Below are 22,065 nucleotides of genomic sequence, written 5' to 3' on the forward strand. Positions count from 1 at the left end.
CTTACATAACAAATTGCAACTCAAATTGTTATGCAAAAAAACCAAAAACCTAACTTATTTCATGTTTCTGTAACAAATAGCTGAGTCTCAGCTAATCACAGTAGCTGTGCTTTAGCCAATCACAGGAAGCCAACTGTTCAAACTGTGTTGAAATAAGGCAAAGGCCGAGCTGTAACCAATCCAGATGTTTCTATGCTTCATTTCTGATTACTGCATGTCATTTTCCTTGTTAGGTACAAAAATGTTATCGGACCACGTGGCAGCCCCAGAGTCTTTCTGAACGTGTTCTAGTTCCAGTGGCTATCTGATTCATGAATTGTCCTTTGCACAAACTTTTTAAAATTGAATGTCTAAAATTGAAGTTAATGACAGTGAAATAGGATTAAAAAGTTATTCCTCAGTCCTGCTAGCCACATTTCAAGGGCTCAATAGCAACACAAGGTGAGTGACTACTGTGCTGGCCAGCGCAGGTGGAAAGATCTCCATGTTCACAGAAAGTTCTCTCCGACAGCTCTGCTCCAGGCAGCGAACTGGTCTGACTCATCTTCGTACAGCAATTGTTACCAGCACTTTCTAGGCCTCTCTCTGCTTCTTCCCACGCTAGCTTCTCACTCTGTTCAGAGATGAATGAGGTAGGAAGTGTTTTCCACCCTTGCATTAGGAGGCAGTGAGTGAATCTGGTTTCCCAGTGATAACTTCCAGTAATTGGTGAAAGCCGATGCAGCCATCAACTGAAAAAGTCCAAGTTCAAAGGTCTGTCGACTTTGACCAAACTGAGAACAAAATTTGTCAGAACTTCACTTCCTATGCAGATTTTTCAAACTGATCATCCCTCAATAACCTACATATAAATTCCAATTTATTGGACTTACTCATAACATTGCTAGATTCCAAATTTCTGATGTTGTAAATCTGATTTATTTCCAGCATGAGTTTCAGTGTGAAAATGGGTCTCTTGAAAAAGAAAACTACCACATGTAAGTTTTTTTTTTTTTTTTTGAGACAGAGTCTCACTCTGTCACCCTGGGAAGAGTGCAGTGGTGTCATCACAGCTCACTGTAACCTCGCACTCCTGGGCTCAAGCAATCCTCCTGCCTCAGCCTCTCCAATAGCTGGGACTACAGACCTGCAGCACCACGCCTGGCTAATTTTTTTCTCCTTTTGGTAGATGCTAATTTTTGTTTTCTTCTATTTTTGGTAGAGACAGGGTCTTGCTTCTGCTCAGGCTGGTCTTGAACTCCTGACTTTAAGCGATCCTCCTGCCTCGGCCTCCCAGAGTGCTAGGATTACAGGTGTGTGCCACTGTGCCGGGCCCACATATAACTTTTAAAAAAGCAAGTTATTTTTTTAAAAAATTAAACTGAGAAATAATCATTATTATCACTTGAGAAAATGAATTTCACCCTGCTTTCTTTCAGAGAACTGATGGCCACAGAAGAAGTGGGTCATATAATGACAAAGTGTCAGCTCCTTACATGTCACATGTCTGTGTAGAGACCTGGATTCTCTAAGAAACCAATGTATGAGCAGAGCACATAAAAAAATTTGATGCCAAAGGTGTGGCATAAAGATTTCTTATCAGAAAAGTTTCATATCTGTTATTTGTGATTTACAACCAGAAGAAGACTTCAACTCTTTTTAAAATTCAGTTTTACCAATTTTTATCTTATAAAAACATCTGGGGGGATGTTAAGATAACAGTGTTATGTTTTGTGGCCAGATCCTTGCTGGTCTCTGGCTTCCAGTGCTCAGAGTGGTCAAGAGGAAACTTCTCAGCACACAGCAGGGCGGTGGGGAAAGAAAGCATGACCGAACCCACCAAGAAGTGTGGGGACATTTTTCAAAGAAAATTGGACAAATTACCATGTAGACATTTAAACTTTTAAATATAGGATAAAGTAGAAACAAGGTTTTACCATTCCTCTTTATCTCCAGTGGCGGTGACTAAAGTTCGTCCCGCCTGTGAAACCGGTTGAAAAAATTTTCATGCCCATTAAATTTTCCTGCCAGCAGTTCCTCCTCATCTTCCTCCCGGGCTTTTTTCACTTCTTCCTTGGCCTGTATGGCATCCATCTCCCTTTCTGGACCCTGGAGAAAGAAACAAAAAAACAAAGGCCCCAAAATCCATTTCCGTTGTGTTAAGCCACCCGGTTTGTGGTGATGTATTACTGCAGCCACAGGAAACACATACACTCTCCTTCTTTCTATTTCCAGGGCACCTAGACCTCCATCTGTCGACCAGCGATCAGTGAATGGGGCCATGAACAGAGGCCTCAGTGTATAAATAAGAAAGTCCAGGCACGTATGATTAACAGGACAGTCAAGGCCAGGGGTACAGACACATTAAGACAACTCCCACAGTTATCTTGGACAAAGCATTTTAGTAAGGCTTTAGGGCAGAAGTTAAATTCTAGAAAAACTGGGTCTTTTGTATCAGGAAAGGACAGGTAAAATAAAAAAAAAAAAAAAGAAAAAATGGTGCCTAAGAAAATCACTGTATGATAACTGTCTTTAAACAATGGAGGAGAAATTTCCATCTGGAATGCCTTAAAATGCTGAGTGCTAACCATCAGTGTGGCAACTAGTCCCAGTGTGACTTACATGACCTGGAAGGTGACAAAAAAGGCTGTGGAAAGAAGAGGGAATATGAAGGAATTTCAGTTAAAATCAGGAAGATGTTTATGTAGCGCTAGAGTTTGGATGTTTGTCCTTCAAATCTCATGTTGAAATTGGATCCCCTATGTTGGAGGCAAGGCATAATGGGAGGTGTTTTGGGGGTGGATCCCTCATGAATGGCTTGGCACCTTTCTCGTGGTAATGAGTGAGTGCCCACTCTCTCAGTTCCAGAGAGAGGGAGAGCATGCTGGTTGTTAAGAAGAGCCTGGTGCCTCTCACTCTCTTGCTTCCTCTCTCACCATGTGATCTCTGCACACCCCAGCTCCCTCTCACCTTCCGCCATGAGTGGAAGCAGTCCAGGGCCCTTAGCAAATGCAGAGGCCCAATCTCGAACTTTTCCAGACATCAGAATCCTAACCCAAATAAACCTTTTTTCTTTATAAATTACCCAGCCTTGGGTATTCATTTATAGCAACACTAAATGGACTAAGACACGCAAGCTCATTAGCATGCAATGAATTAATCCAAAATTTATGGCTAAAATATGTCAGGGATCCTCAAAGAGCTTGCCTCTAAATTGCAGCACTCAGAGGAAACCCGCTGTTCTCTCAATTCATGCAAGATGTGCCACAGCTTCGTTATCCATATTTATTGGCATGAGAAACAAAATATTTACGTGTATTAGAAGTATACATTTGAGGTTTCAATACTTTGGCTGCAAAGAGTTCTAAATGAATTTACACTAATGTAAGAAATTTTATGTTCTTTATTTGAAGTCAGAGTTAAATTTTTAAGTTGGTTTCTCCAGCATAGGGGTCTCAAAATATACATTAAAAAGGGGGGGGGCTGGTGCAGTGGCTCATGCCTATAATCCTAGCACTCTGGGAGGCCGAGGTAGGTGGATCATTTGAGCTCAGGAGTTCGAGACCCTGTCTCTACTAAAAATAGAAAGAAATTATATGGACAGCTAAAAATATATAGAGAAAAATTAGCCAGGCATGGTGCCGCATGCCTGTAGTCCCAGCTACTCGGGAGGCTGAAGCAGGAGGATCACTTGAGCCTAGGAGTTTGCGGTTGCTGTGAGCTAGGCTGATGCCACAGCACTCTAGCCTGGGCAACAGAGTGAGACTCTATCTCAAAAAAAAAAAAAAAAAGGAATGTTCCACCCTTGAGGGAATGAAAAGACAAGGCATGGAGGAGAAGGAGAAAAGATATTTGTAATACATTTACCTGTAAAAGAACTTGCCAGAATATATAAAGAACTCCTACAAGTGAAGAAGAGGTTGGATAACCTGATATGAAAGTGGACAGGGTGAATTAATCATGCATTTCTGATGCTTTGACATGTGCCACCTGGCTGGCCCTAGAGGGACAGCCTCTCCCAGGGGTAGGCAATTCCTAGAGATAGTCAAAGACTCACCTTCTACATGCAAACAAACCAATCCAGAGCCCAGAGCCTAACCATGTCCTTTATTGGGCACTCACATTCCAGGACTCACCTTCTACATGCAAACAAACCAATCCAGAGCCCAGAGCCTAACCATGTCCTTTATTGGGCACTCACATTCCAGGTCACTATCCCTCTTCCCTAATCATCCCAGGCCCAGCCACCAGACAACTAGGGACAGCCCCTATGTCCCACAGGCTGCTGAAATGATTCAAACTAGCCAATCCTAAGCCTGCTTACCCTGCTTCGCCCATTCCTTCCCACAGAAACCACAATACAGCCCTTGTCCACATTTTTCCCTAGTTCCCTTGGCCTCCTGACTGATCCCAGTGCTTAACCATGAGGCCTTGCATGGCACTTTGCCCCCTCCTCTCAGGAACTGTGAGTAACAAACTACCTTTTCTCCTGATCTGTTGGCCTTGCCCTACCTGCATAATAACGAAACCTGAATTTTGGAACACAGGCATTTCACAAAAGATGATCTCCAAATGGCCACAAAAAGCCATGAAGCAGTGCCTACCTTCACCTTTATGTGTCATCATAGAAATGCAAATTAAACCAGAGTGAGACACCACCATATACCTATAGAAACTGACAAACCCTAGTGCGGAGGATTTGAAACTAGAGGGACCACAAAAATGTTACTCTGGTAACAATGTGGCAGTTTCTTGTATAGTGAGACACATAGCATACAACCCAGGGAAGTAAAAACATATGTCTACATAAAAACCTGTGTGAACATTTATAGAGGCTTTGTTTATGTTGTCAAAAACTGGAAACCACACAAATGTCCATCAGCTAGTAAGCGGATAAACTACTCATGGTGAGAAAAAAACAAACTATTGACACCCTAACTGCAAGGATGTATCTCAGACACATTATGGATATTGAAAAAAGAAGGCTCAAAAAGACTACGCATGGAACTGTGTGTGGTGTGGCCTGCACCTGTAGTCCCAGCTACTCGGGAGGCTGAGGCAGGAGGATCACCTGAGCCCAGGAGTTGGAGGCTGCAGTGAGCTAGGCTGATGCCACTGCACTCCAGCCTGGGTGACAGAGTGAGACCCTTATACTTAAACAAACAAACAAAAAAAGACCACACATGTATGAGTTCATTTATATGACATTCTGGAAAAGGCAAGACTATAAGGACAGATATCAGAACAGTGGTTGCCTGTGGTGGGGGAGGGCTTGCCCACAAAGGGGCCCAAGGACACTTTTTGGGGTGATAGAACTGTTCCATATTTTGATTTTTGGATGGCGATTTCACAACTATATGCATTTCTCAAAATTCATAGAATTGTTCACCTAATTTTATAGTGTGTAAATTATATCTCAATTAATCTGACTTAATGATGACATAACAATACCAGGTACTTATTGCCAAAGATGCAGCACAATTGAAACTCTCACCTACTGCAGGAGGGAATGTAAGATACACAACCACATTGAAAACTGGCTACATCAGACCACACGACCCAGCAGTTCCACTCCTGGGCATGTTTCCTCTGAAAGACACATACAAGAATATTCATAACAGCTTTTTCCTTTTTCTTTTTTTTTCTTTTTTAACTAGAATATTGGGGTTTTTTTTCATAAGGCCCCAAACTGGCAGCAACCCAAAGCTGCATCAACAGAAGATGGATATAAGTATTCTGGAATATTCATACAGTAAGAATCAGCTATTGCTACATGTACTATTATCAATGAATCTCACAACACTGTCTCAAAGAGTAAAGTACTGGATGGCTCCATTTATATGAATTTCAAACATAGGTTAAGTTAATTCATGGCGATGAAACAGTGTTTGCTTTGTGGGGTGGAGTATGGAGGCTTCTGCAGTTCTGGTAACATCCTGCATTTTGAGCTGGGCATGGGGTTCGTTGTGAAAATGCATCAAGTCCCTTCCCCATACGTTAGACTTCAGGACAACAGTTACAAAAATCAATGAACGACAAAAGATTGTTACTTGTGTGTACCATACCTTCGTTTCACCCCAGGTGGCCTTGCCAAAATGCTCAGCATACCCCTCATCATCCGTGATCAAGAAGTTATCAAAGATGGTTCCGGATCTCACCTTGGAAATAAGGCCTTCGTTATTGATGCGAGGCATGTAACAACTTTCCACAAAGAAACAGTTGTGTTTTGCTTGATATGGTAACACTGATTAGCTCGCAACGGTAGAGAGTGCTTAAACCCATTCCCAGAACGTCTGTTCCCTCTAGGGCACTGGTTCTCAAACTTGGCTGCACAATGCAATCACCAAGAGCATTTTAAAAACTCCCAATGCCTTGTCTTCTCCTGGGGATGTTGATTTAACCTGGGCATGAAGACTCTGAAAAGCTCCTCAGTGGCCAGGTGGCCAGGTGGCCAGGTGCGGTGGCTCACACCTGTAATCCCAGAGCTTTGGGAGGCTGAGGTGGGAGAAAAACTCCCACTTGAGGCCAGGAGTTCAAGGTTATGGTGAGCTATGATGACACACCCCTGCACTCTAGGCTGGGTAACAGAGCACAGCCCTGTCTCCAAAAAAACAAAAAACAAAACAAAAACAAAAAGCGAGCTCCCCAGTAACTTGAACATTCAGCGATGATGTTTGAGAAGCACTGTTCTAGAAGGTTCCTGTGGGTGATGGGCCAGCAGCGTCAGCATTGCCTGGGAGCTTGGTGGGAATGCGGAATCTCAGGCCCTACCCTGGAACTGCTGCGTCAGAATCTGCCCTTTTATCCTAAAGCAGATGGGGGCTATGTGTCAGCTCTAAGCAGGGAAGTGACATGTCCTGATACAGTGTGGAAGGTGAATAACAAGAGGACAGAAAGGTTGGAACAACAGCTCTATCCCTAAGGTCCAGGTATGGCTGTGTCTGGCACACAGAAGATGCTCAACGAATAGCAGTGATGTGAATTAAGGCATTCAGACTGAAGTTTGGAGAGATTAAGCTAAAAAGCAAATTTAAAACCGAGTGACCTGCCAGAGCTCCAGTCCGATGGCACCAATGTTCTCAAACTCTGAGAGGTCGTATTGCATCAAATAGTTGGTGCTTTTCATTTTCTGGTGGAGCCAAATGTCTTTATCAATACCCTCCGGTTTTAGGCCATTCTGCAACAAATAAACCATATAGGGTGGTCTCAGCCGGGCGCGGTGGCTCATACCTGTAATCCCAGCACTTGGGAGGCTGAGGTGGGAGGATCGCTTGAGGCCAGGAGTTGGAGACCAGCCTGGGAAACATAGTGAGACCTTCCCCCCCCACATTAAAAAGCTTTTTTTAAAAAAATCTGCTGGGTGCAGTGCCTCATGCCTGTAGTCCCAGCATTTTGGGAGGCTGAGGCAGGAGGATGACTTGAGCCTGGGAGTTCAAGGCTGCAGTGAGCTATGACAGCTCCACTGCACTCCAGCCTAGGTGACAGAAACAGACTCTATCTCTAACATACAAAAACAAACATATAGGGGTGGTCTCAATGACAAGGGGAGGGGCATCAGAGGGCGTCCCAGGGCATCATGGGAAGATGACACCCACCTGGTACGGGGGCTTCTGGAGCATCGCGGCCTGCCAGTCCCCGTCCAGCTCGGCATTCCAGTCGCTTGGCTTGCTGGCACTGGCATCCAGAAAATGCTTCTCCCAGTCCTTCAGAGACACGCAAGGAAAAGATCAAATCAGCCAGATGTTCACATCTGGGAAAGGAAATTCTTAGATGCCAGGAAGCAGGGGCAGGCCGGTGACCCCTGTTGCAACGTCCCCCTCTCCTCTTCAACGTGTGAGTCAAAAGGCCAAGCACTTGGGGTTCCCAACCCCACAGAAGGATTCAGGGCCACACACCACCTGGTTCTTCTCTCTAACACTCCATGTGATTTCAGTGTTTTTCTGTATGCTAAATACCTGAAATAGTGGCAAAAGTGAAATGACGGGGCAAACACAGATGGTGGGAAGAGGAGCCGCATGTGTACTGCTGCCCAGTTTAACTTAAGTCTCTTTTCTGTGTACACAGACTATTCCGGAGAGAGGACAGACAGGTAGGACGTGTTCTGAGATGGACCAGGTACTGCTGGGTAGCAGGAGAAACACACACATACACACACACACACACACACACACACACACACACACACACTGCAATGCACTGAATGTTTGTGTCTCCCCAAAAGCCATATGTTGAAATCCCCATCCCTAGTGTGGTGGTGTTAGGAGGTGGGGCCTTCGGGAGCTGATTAGGTTGTGAAGGGTAAAGCCCTCGAATGCAACAAATGCTCTTATGAAAGGGACCCCAGAGAGCTCTCTCGCCCTCTTGTGAGAGTACAGCTAGAAGCTGGCCATCTGCAAGCATGCAGAGGAGGGCCCTCCCCAGAACCCAACCTTGCTGGCCCCTGATCTTGTGTCCAGCCTCCAGGACTATGAGAAAAAAATTTCTGTTGTTTATAAGCCACTTGGTCAATGGTACTCTGTTATAGCAGCCTGGACTAAGACCCATATACATACACATACATATATACATACACTTATGCGTGCGCGCACGCACACACACACACATACACACAGCTCAGTAGGTGTTGAATAAATGAATGGATGAAAAAAAGTTGCTATGGATTAACTAATATTCAGATAAACACTTACATAAGAGCATACCAATCTTGTACATTGGTGTTTTCTCTTTTAGAACAACTGAGAAAGATTTAAAGTTTAGCACCTAGACTAAGACTTTTCCATGATACCCTAGGACATCTCAACAACTGACCCATGGGATTTAGTTACTTCCCCTTCTGCTTTTATTCCCTACCCCCACCAACAACAGAGGAGCCACTCTTGTGTTGGGATCCAGGAGACAGTTACAATCTGGTCCAAGTGGCTGGGTCCTTCTAATTGAGAGTCATCAAATCATAATGCTATAATTAACTACTTGGTTTAGGAGCACATGCAGAATTCCACCTGTGGACGAAACACAGCCAGCTTGGAAATGAGCCTGTGAAAAGGTGATTCAGCTCCTCCTGGGACCTGCCTCAGGCACACTCAGCTCCTCGGTGCACCCAAACTGCTCTCTGCTGGGCCCTGGGACAGTGTCCCTATAGCACAGAGGCAGTGAGGATTTCAGTCCCAAGATCTGCGTTTCCTACTGACCGGCCTGGTAGCTCCAGAGTAAGTTTCTTTGCCATTCTGTGCCTCGGTTTCTCCATGGGGAGCACATCCTGTAGCCTCACAGGGCTCCTGGAAGGAACATGAGTGTGCCTAGTATCTGACACGAAGGGGACTCTGAATATAACAGTGGTTTGTAGTGGCTTGAGTGGTAGCTCCCAAAAAGATTTGCGCATGTCCTAATCCCTAGAATCCATGACTGTTACTGTATCCAAAAAAAGGGTCTTTGCAAAGGTAATCAAGTGGAGGATCTTGAGATGAGAGCACCCTGGGTTATCCAGGTAGGTCCTATATCCAATGACAAGTGTCTTTGTAAGAGACGGAAGAGGAAAAGACACAAGAAGGGAAGGCTGTGCAAAGACAGAGGCAGAGACTAGAGTGATGTGTCTACCAGGCAAGGAGCACCTGGAGCCCCCAGAAGCTGGAGGAAGCAAGGAAGGATCCTCCTGTAGAGCCACCAGAGGTTGCTGATGCACTATCTTTTTTTCCTAAGAGATGGGGTCTTGCTATATTGCCCAGGCTGGTCTTGAATTCCTAGCCTCAAGCAATCCTCCTGCCTCAGCCTCCTGAATAAGCATTATCCTGAGGTTAAAAAAACAAATCAGGCTGGGCGCGGTGGCTCACGCCTGTAATCCTAGCCCTCTGGGAGGCCGAGGCGGGTGGATCGCTCAAGGCCAGGAGTTCGAAACCAGCCTGAGCGAGATCCTGTCTCTACTAAAAATAGAAATAAATTATCTGGACAACTAAAAATATATATAGAAAAAATTAGCCTGGCATGTTGGCGCATGCCTGTAGTCCCAGCTACTCAGGAGGCTGAGGCAGTAGGATCGCTTAAGCCCAGGAGTTTGAGGTTGCTGTGAACTAGGCTGACGCCACGGCACTCACTCTAGCCCGGGCAACAAAGTGAGATTCTGTCTCAAAAAAATAAAAAAATAAAATAAAATAAAATAAAATAAAATCCTCGTTTTGATCTTAAATCTTATAAAACTCTTTTACAATATCTTGAAACATGTAGATATGTGGCTGTTCTCAGCGGAAGGGCATTTGGTTGTTACAATGTTGTCATCGTAATTCCCAGCCACGCAGCAACTGCACAATAACTGAGTACTTATAAGCTCTATTCATACATTTTCTAGAATTGTTCAGGAAAAATCCACACCTGGGCTTTGTCATCTTTAGCCTGATCCCAATCCTTGGACTCTGCTGACTTTTCCTTCTTAAGTGACGTTAAGTTCCAGTCATACTCTATGCTGCCAGATTCAATGGACTGACCATCAATTTTCACGTCGTAAGTAAGATCCGGTCTTAAAATCAGAGTGTAAAGGTGTGTAAAGGCATCAACCTGCACATGTTAGGGGGGAATAGGAGTAACAATGAAACCCTTGATATTTCAACACAGGTCTAAATATGCAATTTACAACAGTCATCAGTGGAGCCTCGTATAAACAGCAAGAAGAGAATATCTAGGACTATGGATTGATTTGACTATAAAAGGGTATCCTACCGAACAATCACCCTTTTGTAGGATACTTTCGAACTTTCCTAACAGCCTTTAAGTCATTGGTCCCCTTTGTGCAAAGACAATGGCCCCACCCATCAACCCACAGGCAATTATGACAGGGTGGTAGGTATCAACCAAAGGGCCACCACCATGTGCTGTTTGATTTAAGAAAAGTTCAATGAAAAGTAACTTCCTATTCTATATTCTGAAATACAAAGATACCAAATGAAGTCCACTCTCAAATACATGTTTCTCTATATAAGGAAGAAGAACTTCCTAATGCTCTGAGGTGTGCAACCATTTAAGCTCTTTGGAGCAGGCCTGGTTTCTCTCTTTGTCACGGTTAAAGCTAGGGAAGCAGTCAACAAATATCCAACAAAGAAGGGAAGGAAGGTGGGTGGGAGGGGGCCTGGGAAGGCGGGGGTGGGAAGGTGGGGAATCCCTGGGACATGCCTGCCTGTCAGCAGCGGAGAGGACCCCTGAAGCATACTCCAGCAGTGGTTCTCAAAGCATGGCCTGGCCAAACAGCATCACCTAGGTACCCACGGATGCCCATTCCCAGATCCCTCCCGACCTGTTGAATCGGAACCCGGGTGGGCCCAGCAGTTGATATCACAGCCCTCGGAGATCCGGATGGTGCTAAGGGTTGAAAGCCACTGCCCCACCGTCTCAAGAGCTCTGTGTCACGTCAGCAGCAGGCTTCCCTCCCTACTAAGCACCAACGCTAAAGGCCTCTTCGGTTCCCATGTGCACTGGCCCAGGGACAGGCTGCTGCTGTTCACTCTGTGGCTGATGGCTCTACCCAGTCTGCTCTGTGTCCCCCTCTAGGCTTCTGTAGCCCACCGTGACAGCCGAGTACCCACTTTTCCTAACACTCTTCTCCTGTCCTCTGCCGGCCTTCCCCTTGACCGCCCTTCCTAATTTACATTTTGGGCTCCATCACCCCAATTGCTGGCCAGGATTTGGCCATCAGCCTCCTGAGCAGTAAGGATGACTCCCACACTATGCTAATGGCTCCAAAACTGGTATCCTCAACCCCAACCATGTGCCTGAGCTTCAGATGCAAGTTTTTGACAACTTCCTGGGACCCGACACCTCTACCTGGATACCTGCTAGGATTTCATACCAACTGGTCCAAATACAAATCCTAATCTGTCTGAGCCCCCTCCTCGGCCTTTGTTTCCCCTCCCAGTTAATAAGAACACCACTGGGAGCCATGGCCTACATCTGCAGTACTCACATACCCAACATCACAGAGTCTTCCCGTGTGTTCTGCATCCCCCAGGCCTTCGCCTCACAATCTCATCTGTCCCCCTGCCTGTGGATCAACTGCTGCCTCTCCACCCATGAACACGCAAGTATTTTTCTAACATGCAAATCATATCCCCTCCTCTTGAGAGCTGACCACTGCCTACAGATGAGGGTCTGGACCTTTCCTCTACAGCATCGCAGAGTGAATCAGAGCCCCATGAGGGTCACTGTGCTCTTCCCTGAGAAGACCATCATGCCCACCTGCTGCCATGGCTCAAGGCTGCTTTGACAGCAGTGTGGGGCTGTCGTCTGCCTGTGTGCACTGTTCAGGGCCATGTGGACTTGCTGACTGAGGTGACCACATCCTGGCCTCCCTACAGAATGAGCTCCCTGGCACGTTCTAGGTTGGACCTCGCAGCCCTTGTGGCATCCTCTTCTTGCTCTCCCCACACCCTGGATGTGCAACTGAACGAGTTCTAGTGAATCGATCATAAAGACCTGCCCTTTGGTCCACACGCTAAGGAAGGGGGGAAGACTTGGATGGCGAGTTCCCTCTCGCCCCCACAGGAAGGGTGTCAGACTGCAGTGTGCAGAAGGGACTCGCTGATCCTTTGCAAACACCTTGTCAGTGGGTGGCACCCCAGCTAGGAATCCTTCAGGGCACAGGTCCCCTGCTTCCTGGCGCTTACATTCAAATTGGAGGGTGGGGGATGCTGGGGAGTGTGGTTCCCGTGGACCTAACACAAGTTGTCTCTTTGGAGAAGCCTGGGGCTGGGCCACTGGCAGCCACTCATGGCCATGTGAGTGTCCACTCAGCTCTAGGTCCCCACCAGAGCACAACCACTGAGTTATGAAGGGGGCCCTAAGATGTATATACACACAGTGTTATTTTCATAGGATTCCCTGGGTAAAAAGGCAAAACAGTATGAATATTTCATTGTAGAAATATTCCCTTTTAGAATGTTTTGGTGTATTTTGAAGATCATCTAATTTCTCCAGAATGTTCTTTTCATACTAAATATTTCATTCTTTGATAATAATGGATATGGCTGAAATGTGACTATCCTACTGTAACCCTCATGGCACAAATTATAATATTATGTCGTGGCTCACAGTTAAAAGTGAATGTGCCCTCCTGATCGGGTAAAAATGTTAGAAAACAAATCAACGTGGACAAGTATCTCTAATGGGCCTGCTAAATGTTTTTTTTTTTTTTTTTTTTTTTGAGACAGAGTCTCGCTGTGTTGCCCGGGCTAGAGTGAGTGCCGTGGCATCAGCCTAGCTCACAGCAACCTCAAACTGCTGGGCTCAAGCAATCCTACTGCCTCAGCCTCCCGAGTAGCTGGGACTACAGGCATGCGCCACCATGCCCGGCTAATTTTTCCTACATATATATTTTAGTTGACCAGATAATTTCTTTCTAGTAGAGACGGGGTCTCGCTCTTGCTGAGGCTGGTCTCGAACTCCTGACCTCGAGCGATCCACCCGCCTCGGCCTCCCAGAGTGCTAGGATTACAGGCGTGAGCCACTGCGCCCGGCCCGCTAAATGTTTTAAGATCAAAACTATTTTCTCTAAACTTAGTCATCATCATCAGACAAGAGTTAACACAATCATTCACTTGCATACAAGAGCACTTACCTTACACCTGATTGGTTTCTTGTTTGCGTGATACTGATTCTTGAAATGTAAGATAATATGAACTTTCTTGATATCAAATCCGCAAATATCAGGTCCTACACACAAAAAAAATTAGCTGTTCTCGATTTCCTTCCATAATGCGGTACCATAGACTACCCCACCCCGACCATTCTTAAATACATGAGACACGGGAAGCATGTATGTCCAGGAATAATCACATTAAGGTATTTGGATGAGGGCCAACCCAGTGGCTCACGCCTGTAGTCCCAGCTACTCAGGAGGCTGAGGCTGAGGCAGAAGGATCCCTTGAGCCCACTAGTTTGAGGCTGCAGTGAGCTATGATGACACCATTGAATGCCTAGATGACAGAGTGAGACTCCGACTCAAAAAAAAAAAAAAGATGTTAGTCTTGACTTCACAAAGCCATTAGCCAATGAAATAGGCGAACATACGCAAATCATTTAATAATGTCAAGACTCACTACTTATCACTATGAGGAAGATGCTGATGATGACAGTGATAACCCCCAAAAGAACACATATTTATGTTCTCAATAATAAACCCAAATTGTAAGCAAAAGAGAGATTGTGATCAGTATGTAGGTTCTGACCAACTGTGCAATCTAGAGGGTTCCATTCAAAAGTTAAGAACTTATAAATTGGCACTTACAGAGTTAAGTTTGCTCAATAAGGAAATAGAATTTCCTAGGACACTCTGTTCCAGGAGAGGGGGCCAGATAAGAGACTCTAGCTTTCTGAGTATGTAAAAGGAGGTTTACAGGTGGTCTCTGGAAAAGTCATCAAACCTGAGGATGTCTGGAATTTGCCCTGCTTTGGCTTTACTGACCTTAAACCTTAAGAATGTGCAAGAGAATCTGGTGTATTTCTGGCGCAGATGGAATTCCATTATGTACATTCACTGACCCAGGCCCCGACCCCGGGCAGCCTGAGAGGCAAACTCAGGGTAAACACAAGCAGACGACTACTATGATTTCTTCCACGTGACATGTAAGTGACATGAACTTGCAGTGATGACCCTCCAGAATAAAAAATAGAGATCCAAGCTCCTGTCATTATTTTAAGAATATTATCAATTTGTCAGAAGTAGCTGCATTGAACTTGGAAATGGCATTCTGTGGGATTAGCAGTGAACACCAAGTCTATGCCCCTGCTGAGTTCTTGAAGGACATGTTTCTGTAACTTCCTTTGTCATCACTTAAGAGCATTCTAGTTCAATTTTTAAAACAAAAGCTATGCCATGTGAACTATTAGTATGAAAATCTACTTAGGATGGAGACATGCAATTTATTTTCCTTCAAAATTGGACAGAATTTCCCTCTCTGTTCCTAAGCACCTACACACTTTTTGGGGGGGCTTCAGAACACACTCAGAACTGACCGGGAAACCTGGACATCATCCATTAACAGCAATAATAAAATACTTATGCACACAGTGGATTTTCATAAGGAAATGTGGTAGACAGATGCGCTCTGAAGTCAGGTTATCTAACTCTGAGTGAGTAGTTTAATCTCCCTGAGCCTCAGTTTCCTTATTTGCAAAATTTATGCATAACCTATGCATATGTGTTTATGCAAATTTAAGGGCTCAGACAAGGGCCCAGTAAAATACATTTCCCTCCTCTTCCTTCTTAACAACCCATGAATCAGCAAGCTCCCCTCATACCAAAGGCTGGAGCTAACTCATTACAGGTAAGTGTTAAACAGTGACAGAGTGGGTTTGAGTAAAATGGAACCAATTTTGAGTTAAAAACAAAAATAATACAGAAAATTTATTTTAATCATTTTTTCACTGCGAAGTATGCTGTTTCAACTCAGATGTAGCAGACATATCTGCTGCACATAGTTAAAAGTAGTATTTTGGTGACTATTTCTGGTTATCTTGTTCACCAAATGTTAACAAATATTTGTGAAATCATCTCTAATACAACAGGTTTTTTTCCCCTATATCTCTGTCATCTGTTTTGCTTTGCTTTTTAAGAGACAGGGTCTTGCTCTGTTGCCCAGGCTAGAGCACAGTGGTCATCACAGCTCACTGCAGCCTTGAACTCCTGAACTCAAGCGATCCTCCTGCCTCAGCCTCCCAAATAGCTGGGACTATAGGTGTGTGCCACCACACCCAGCTAATTTGTCTTATTTTTCCTAGAGACAGGCTCTTATTATGTTGCTCAAGCTGGTTTCAAATTCCTGGCCTCAACTGATCCTCCCACCTTGGCCTCCCAAAGTCCTGGGATTATAGATGTGAGCCACCACGCTTGGCTCGTCATCCTGTTTTAAGAGAGCACCAATGATAACCAAAACCAAGATACTTTAATTTCTTTTTTAATCAAAATAGACACTTTTTCCATTCCAGATTTTAAATTCAAGAGTAAATATTCATGGCAGATCAGAAAGAACTCTGGGCAGGGAGAGAGGGACTGTCAAGTCAGTGGGGATTCTGTATCTACCTCACCCTGTGGCCTTAAAGAAGTCACCTTGATTTCTAAAATGACTGAGTGAGATTAAATCCACACTTGATCTTAGCCAAAAGACCAAGACGTGATTAAGCAGGATTATATCTAAATCAAATAAAGTGGTCTAATAAAATAGAAAGAACAGATATAATATCCTTTCTACTCTCAAAACTCTGATTCGAAGTCACACTATGACCTGCCGTATATATGAAAATATAAGAACAGCATGACCAGGTGTTGGAAGCCTGAAGCTGATGAAGAGAAATTCAGAGATAAGCACGAAAAACCAAATGAGGGAGAAAAAGTCTACAAGCCATCCATGTCAGGAGACGAGGAAGAAGAATTTTTTTAAAAATGACTCCCAAATTTGGATTCTGGATAATTTTTTTGTGCTTTTTTTTTTTTTTTCCAGAGATGGGTCTCACTATGTTGCCCAGACTGGAGTGCAGTGGCACAATATTAGGTTACTGCAGCCTCCAACTCCTGGGCTCAAGTGATCCTCCTGCCTCAGCCTCCCGAGTAGCTGGGACTACGAGCACACACCTTGAATGAGTATTTTTGAAGTACATTCATTCTTAAAGCGTTTTGAAGCCACATACTGCAGTTACGTCTATTTCCTGTGACTCAAAGTACTCCCTTCCCAGTTGTAGCACAAATGTTATTCAAGTGCCCCTGGTGACAGGAGGCATTTAATATATTCCAGAGACCCGCAAGTTTTTTCTATAAAGGCCAGATAGTAAATATTTTCGGCTTTGCAAGTCTGACAGCCTCTGTCTTGATTTAACTCTGCCACTGTAGTTGGCAAGCACCATAAGCAATATGCAAATGAGCAGAGTAACACTGCATTCCAATAAGACTTCATTTGCGGATGCTGAAATTTAAATTTCATATAATTTTCATGTGTCACAGAATATTATCCTTGTGAAATATCTGAGATTTCAGATTTTCAAATTTGAGATGCTCAATCAGTTAAGAATAATGCAAATATTCCAAAATTCAAAAAAATCCGAAGTCCAAAACTTCTGGTCCCAAGAATTTTGGATAAGGGATTTTTAACATGTACAAGCGCTACATTAATGTTGAATAAATAACTTTTTCAGAAGTGCAACAGAATGGTACAGTTGCCTTTTTATAATATTAATTAGGTGCAACAGTGCTAAAAACCTTGGATCAGATATACTCAATACTACTACCTTAGCTACGTTAGCAGCAAAGTCTTAGTCTAAAGATCCTACAAGGTGGGAGGGTCTTGGTTTTTGTTTTTGTTTTTGTTTTTTTGAGACAGAGTCTCACTCTGTCACCCAGGCTGAAGTGCAGTGGTGTCATCCTAGCTCACTGCAGCCTCCAACTCCTGGGCTCAAGTGATCCTCCTGCCTCAGCCTCCCCAGTAGCTGGGACTACAGGCGTGCACCACCACACCCAGCTAATTTTTCTATTTTTAGTAGAGACAGGGTCTCACTCTTGCTCAGGCTGGTTTCGAACTCCTGACCTCGAATGATCCTCCTGCCTTGGCCTCTCAGAGTGCTGGGATTACAGGCACGTGCCACACCATACTCAGCTGGTTTTTGAAGTCAGCAGAAATGGTTGTGCTGTACTATATAGACTCACCAAACATAATATAGTAGTGTGATTTTCTGTTCAGATTCTTCTGATCCACATCTGCAGGAAAGACCTTAATGTAGCCCCCTCCACAGTCCATCTTCTGCTCATGTTTCACTGTGTATTGAATGACCAGGGTTTTGCCTTTGTTGCTGAATGGTTTGAAGCGTGCAGAGATGGCGTAGAATCTGCCATTCTGAGTGGTTTGCAGACCTTTGAACAAAAACCACTCGTGAAGGATTAGGAATGACATTGTGCTCACTAATGCAGGGCAGTTAAACTGATGTCCTTCCCTCACTCCCAACAGTAAACATCCTAACAATTTTCATCGATCCAGTGCCTACCGTATATTTATACCATAATACACAACAAGTACACTGCTAACAGGCTCTCTGCTTCCACAGAACTTCTATGTCATGCACCTGGATGTTTTTGTGCTTAATATGCCACTGTTATGTTTTAAGTTACAAAAACACTTCAACTTTAAATGACAAATAGGCAATCTAATTACTGATAAAAGGTTAATTTTGCCTTCATTCATCTTCCAAGGGGTGGGAATATACAATAAGCTTATGTAGCAACTGAATAAAAAATGGAACTCTCTATCCCTTTCCCTCCCCTCCCCTCCTCTCCCCTCCCCTCCCCTCCTCTCCCCTCCTCTCCCTTTCTCTTCCCTGCATTCCTTTTCAGACAAAGTCTTGCTCTGTTGCCTGGGCTGGAGTGCGGTGGTGTCATCATAGCTCACGGCAACCTCAAACTCCTGGGCTCAAGTGATCCTCCTGCCTCAGCCTCCCAAAGTGCTGGGGTTACATGAGTGAGCCACCATGCCCGGCCTCTATTGCTTTTTTAAATTCTCATCCTAAAACTTCTACTTAAGAGACACAACAGAGAACATGCCTGAAAAGGTGCTGATTTGTAAGATGGCACTTCATTACACTGGGTGAGCTGCCTTGTATGTGTCACCTATGTTGTGGCTCTTTTTATGAACACACCAATCTTTCTGTCACAGATATCGTCTCATATTTGTTTATGTGACCACTTTAAGACACCCCTTTCCTAGTAGCCATGAGGCTCAGTCCCAAATCTTTTTCTTATACTGGAGTGTGTCAGACAAACCTAAAGATAGAGCCATTCTTGTAACTTATCTGATGCCACCATAAACGAACTTGGCATTTTGTATCCATGGGTCCATTCTTTTTGTTTGTTTGTTTGTTTGTTGTTTTTGAGACAAGGTCTTGCTTTGTCTCTCAGGCTAGAGTACAGTGACATCATCATAGCTCACTATAGCCTCAAACTCCTGGGCTGGGCTCAGCAATCCTCCTGCCTCAGCCTCCCGAGCAGCTAGGACTGCAGGTGAACACCACCACATTTGGCTAATTTTTACAATTTTTTGTAGAGATGGAATTTCACTATGTTGTCCAGGCTGGTCTCAAGCAATATTCCTGCCTCAGCCTCCCAAAGTACTGAGATAACAGGTGTGAGCCACTGCACCTGGCCAGACCCATTCCTACTATAACCTACCGGATGCCATCATAAATGAACTTGGCATTTTGTATTCATGTGTCCAGACCAGAACTCATGGCTGACTCCCCACCACCATACCTCTCTCTCCCCTCCATTCTTCACTCACCCTTCCCTTTGTCATGGGATCCATAGCCCCTTCCCCTCCTCTCCCCCGCCCTCCAGCATCCAAGCAATTCCTAAGGCCATATGATTTCCTACCTCCCTCTGTGTCTTGCCACCGTCCTCCGACACTCCCATTCTCTCTAACCACCTCTCACCTCTGATTACATTCAACTCATCTTTCCATCTATGGCTTCTATGTCATGGTCCCAGGAGACCACAAGGAAAGGGGGCATATTAACTGGTATCCCCAGGGCCTTATCCACGTCTACTCTCTGTAAACATGTGGTGAAGGAATTAATGAAATGCACAAAATCTCAGGATTCCACACTGAAGAAAGGAAAACTATTGTGGGGAGGGGAACCCTTGACTCTAAGTGGAAAGTCCTATTTTTGGACAAGTTTCATGGAATTATTTATCTTTCACTTCATTTTTGTCATTTTGTCATACACCTTGAATTTTGTCATATAGCTTGAATTTTTACCAATCATTTGTGCCAACATGTATCTTATGAAATAATGCAAAGGATCCAGGCCGGGCATGGTGGCTCATCCCTGTAATCCTAGCACTCTGGGAGGCTGAGGCGGGAGGATCGCTCGAGGTCGAGTTCGAGACCAGCCTGAGTAAGAGCGAGACCCCTGTCTCTACAGAAAGGAATGATTTGGACAGCTAAAAATATACACAGAAAAAATTAGCTGGGCATGGTGGCACATGGCTGTAGTCCCAGCTACTCGGGAGACTGAGGCAGGAGGATTGCTTGAGCCCAGGAGTTTGAGGTTGCTGTGAGCTAGGCTGATGCCATGGCACTCACTCTAGTCTGGGCAACAGAGCGAGACTCTGTCTCAAAAAAAAAGAAAAAAAAAGGATCCAAAGCCAGAGGCTACTGGACATTGGAGCAACAACGCCAAGATGGAGGTTAAGTGGAAGGTGGTGACAAGTGAAACTTTTTCTATAAGGCTAGATAGAAAATACAGTTGACCCTTGAACAACACAGGTTTCAACTGCACAGATCCACTTATACATGGATTTTTTTCCAATAAAAGTTACCCTGAGTCTGTCTGCCTCTCCTACCTCCCCTTCTATCTCTTCTACCTCTGCCACCCTTGAGGCAGCAAAACCAATCCCTCTTCTTCCTCCTCCTTAGCCTACCCAATATGAAGATGATGAGAATGAAGACCTTTATGAGGATCCACTTCTACTTAATGCATACTAAATATATTCTCTGTTCCTTACGATTTTGTTAATAACAATTTTTTAGCTTACTTTATTATAAGAATATAGTATATAATACATATAACATGCAAAATATATGTTAATCAACTATTTTGTTATCAGTAAGGCTTCCAGTCAACAGTAGTCTATGAGTAGTTAAGTTTTCAGGAAGTCAAAAGTTATAGGAGGATTTTCAGCTGCACAGGGGTCAGTGCCCCTAACCCTTGAGTTGTTCAAGGGTCAACTGTATTTTAGACTTTGTGGGCCATATGGTCTCTGTCCCAACTACCCTGTCATAGACAGTATGTAAATGTAACTGGGTTCCAAAAAACTTCATTTATGGACACTAAACTTTCACATACTTCATTGAATTTTACATAATTTTTACATCTCACAAAACACTATTCCCCTTTTGATTTTTTCCCTCCAGCAATTAAAAAATGTAAAAATCACTGGCAGCTCTCTGGCTATACAAACACAGATGGCAGACCAGCTGTTGTTCGCTAACCTTTGATCATAAGATATAAGAAGAAGCCAGAATAGAGATTATCCTTGGGGTCAAGAGGCTACTGATTGGGGTAGGGTGGGGACATTCAAGGGACTTTTCTTTGGGGAGGAAAACTGAAAATGTTACTTATCTTGACTTGCCTGTACAGATGTAAAAATTCATCCTGATGTAACGTTTACCTCCACACGTTTTCTTTTTTACGTGAAAATAAAAATGAGAAGTATCCTCTCACCTTGTCCCCTCAGATCCCTGAACTCATTTGATTAGGGCCTATGAGGCGGGGGTGACCTTGGGCAATAAAGAAAGAAAAAAGAAAACAAAAAACAAGGCAACCAAGATTCTACTTTTTTGCCTTAGGATCCCCTGCTGCGAAATGGGAGTAAGAGCGTTAGGGTGTGCCACGACTACCTCGACAGGTTGTTAGGGAGGTTGAACATTTTATTTTCTCCTGATTCTACACTAACCTTTGTCTTTCTCTATATGACCATAAAACTTCCCCGATGAGAGTCTGAAATGCCCAAATTGGGAGTCATTGGTAGACTGCACCCATCGGTTTCTCCAGCGCTCTGTGGAGGGAAATAACACAGGTTAGAGCTGAAAACTGTTCATTTGAGTCCAGAGGGTGGGTGGGGGAGGTCCGTGGGGTCGGGCCTGGGGACAACGGCGACTCTGGCCATCTTTTAGCAGTAGGCGGTAGGATGGGGTAGCTTACACCCCCGCCACCACGGGCGTGGCCCCTTCACCTCCGTCTAGAAATTCCTCCTGGAAGTACACAGTAGCGAGCGCCCCGCGCAGCACGCAGATAGCCCAGAGCGTAACGCGAGCCCCAGCCATGGCGACGTGCGCGGCGCTGTCTCTGGGAACCGCCCCTTTCTTGGCTCCAGGCTGTCTAGGCGGCTCGCCAGGCCCGCCCCGGAACTACAACTCCCGTCACGTGTTGCGATTATGACCTGAAGCACCATGGTCCCCGGCCCTGAACTACCTCTCCCATCATGCCTAGCGATTGTGACCTGAGGCGCCATTGGTCCCCAGAGAGCGCTGTATGCCGGGAAATGTAGTATCTTCCGCTCTGGCGCGGTTA

The 22,065-nt window shown here is 44.6% G+C and overlaps 1 protein-coding gene across 5 annotated transcripts; it reads right to left on the reverse strand.

The window, feature by feature from the left end:
* Positions 1 to 651: 651 nt before the first annotated feature.
* CALR3 (calreticulin 3) lies at positions 652 to 21,842 on the reverse strand. Of its 5 annotated transcripts, none has more exons than XM_045551345.1 (10): positions 21,728 to 21,842; positions 21,449 to 21,550; positions 17,651 to 17,854; positions 13,574 to 13,668; positions 10,342 to 10,524; positions 7,575 to 7,682; positions 7,025 to 7,156; positions 6,045 to 6,137; positions 1,917 to 2,088; positions 652 to 731 (listed from the first exon to the last, which is right to left on the reverse strand). In XM_045551345.1, exons 1-9 carry the CDS (start codon positions 21,816 to 21,818, stop codon positions 1,945 to 1,947), a joined length of 1,152 nt encoding a protein of 383 aa, XP_045407301.1. In that variant the 5' UTR covers positions 21,819 to 21,842; the 3' UTR covers positions 652 to 731; positions 1,917 to 1,944. The 5 variants fall into 5 exon arrangements, with proteins under 5 accessions (XP_045407301.1, XP_045407292.1, XP_045407330.1 ...); XM_045551355.1 differs by lacking the exon at positions 652 to 731 and adding an exon at positions 5,474 to 5,568 and having other exon boundaries at positions 1,954 to 2,088; XM_045551336.1 differs by lacking the exon at positions 652 to 731 and having other exon boundaries at positions 1,642 to 2,088.
* Positions 21,843 to 22,065: the final 223 nt, after the last annotated feature.

The sequence above is a fragment of the Lemur catta genome, chromosome 1 (assembly GCF_020740605.2).
Source record: "Lemur catta isolate mLemCat1 chromosome 1, mLemCat1.pri, whole genome shotgun sequence".
NCBI classification, from domain to species: Eukaryota; Metazoa; Chordata; class Mammalia; order Primates; family Lemuridae; genus Lemur; species Lemur catta.

Coding starts and splice junctions, on each gene's coding strand:
- CALR3 (XM_045551345.1), bottom strand. CDS start 21,818: ATGGCTGGGGCTCGCGTTACGCTCTGGGCTATCTGCGTGCTGCGCGGG. Junction 13,669..17,650: donor ACACTACTATATTATGTTTG/GTGAGTCTATAT, acceptor TTTTGTGTGTAG/GACCTGATATTTGCGGATTT. Junction 6,138..7,024: donor TCGGACTGGAGCTCTGGCAG/GTCACTCGGTTT, acceptor CTTATTTCCAAG/GTGAGATCCGGAACCATCTT.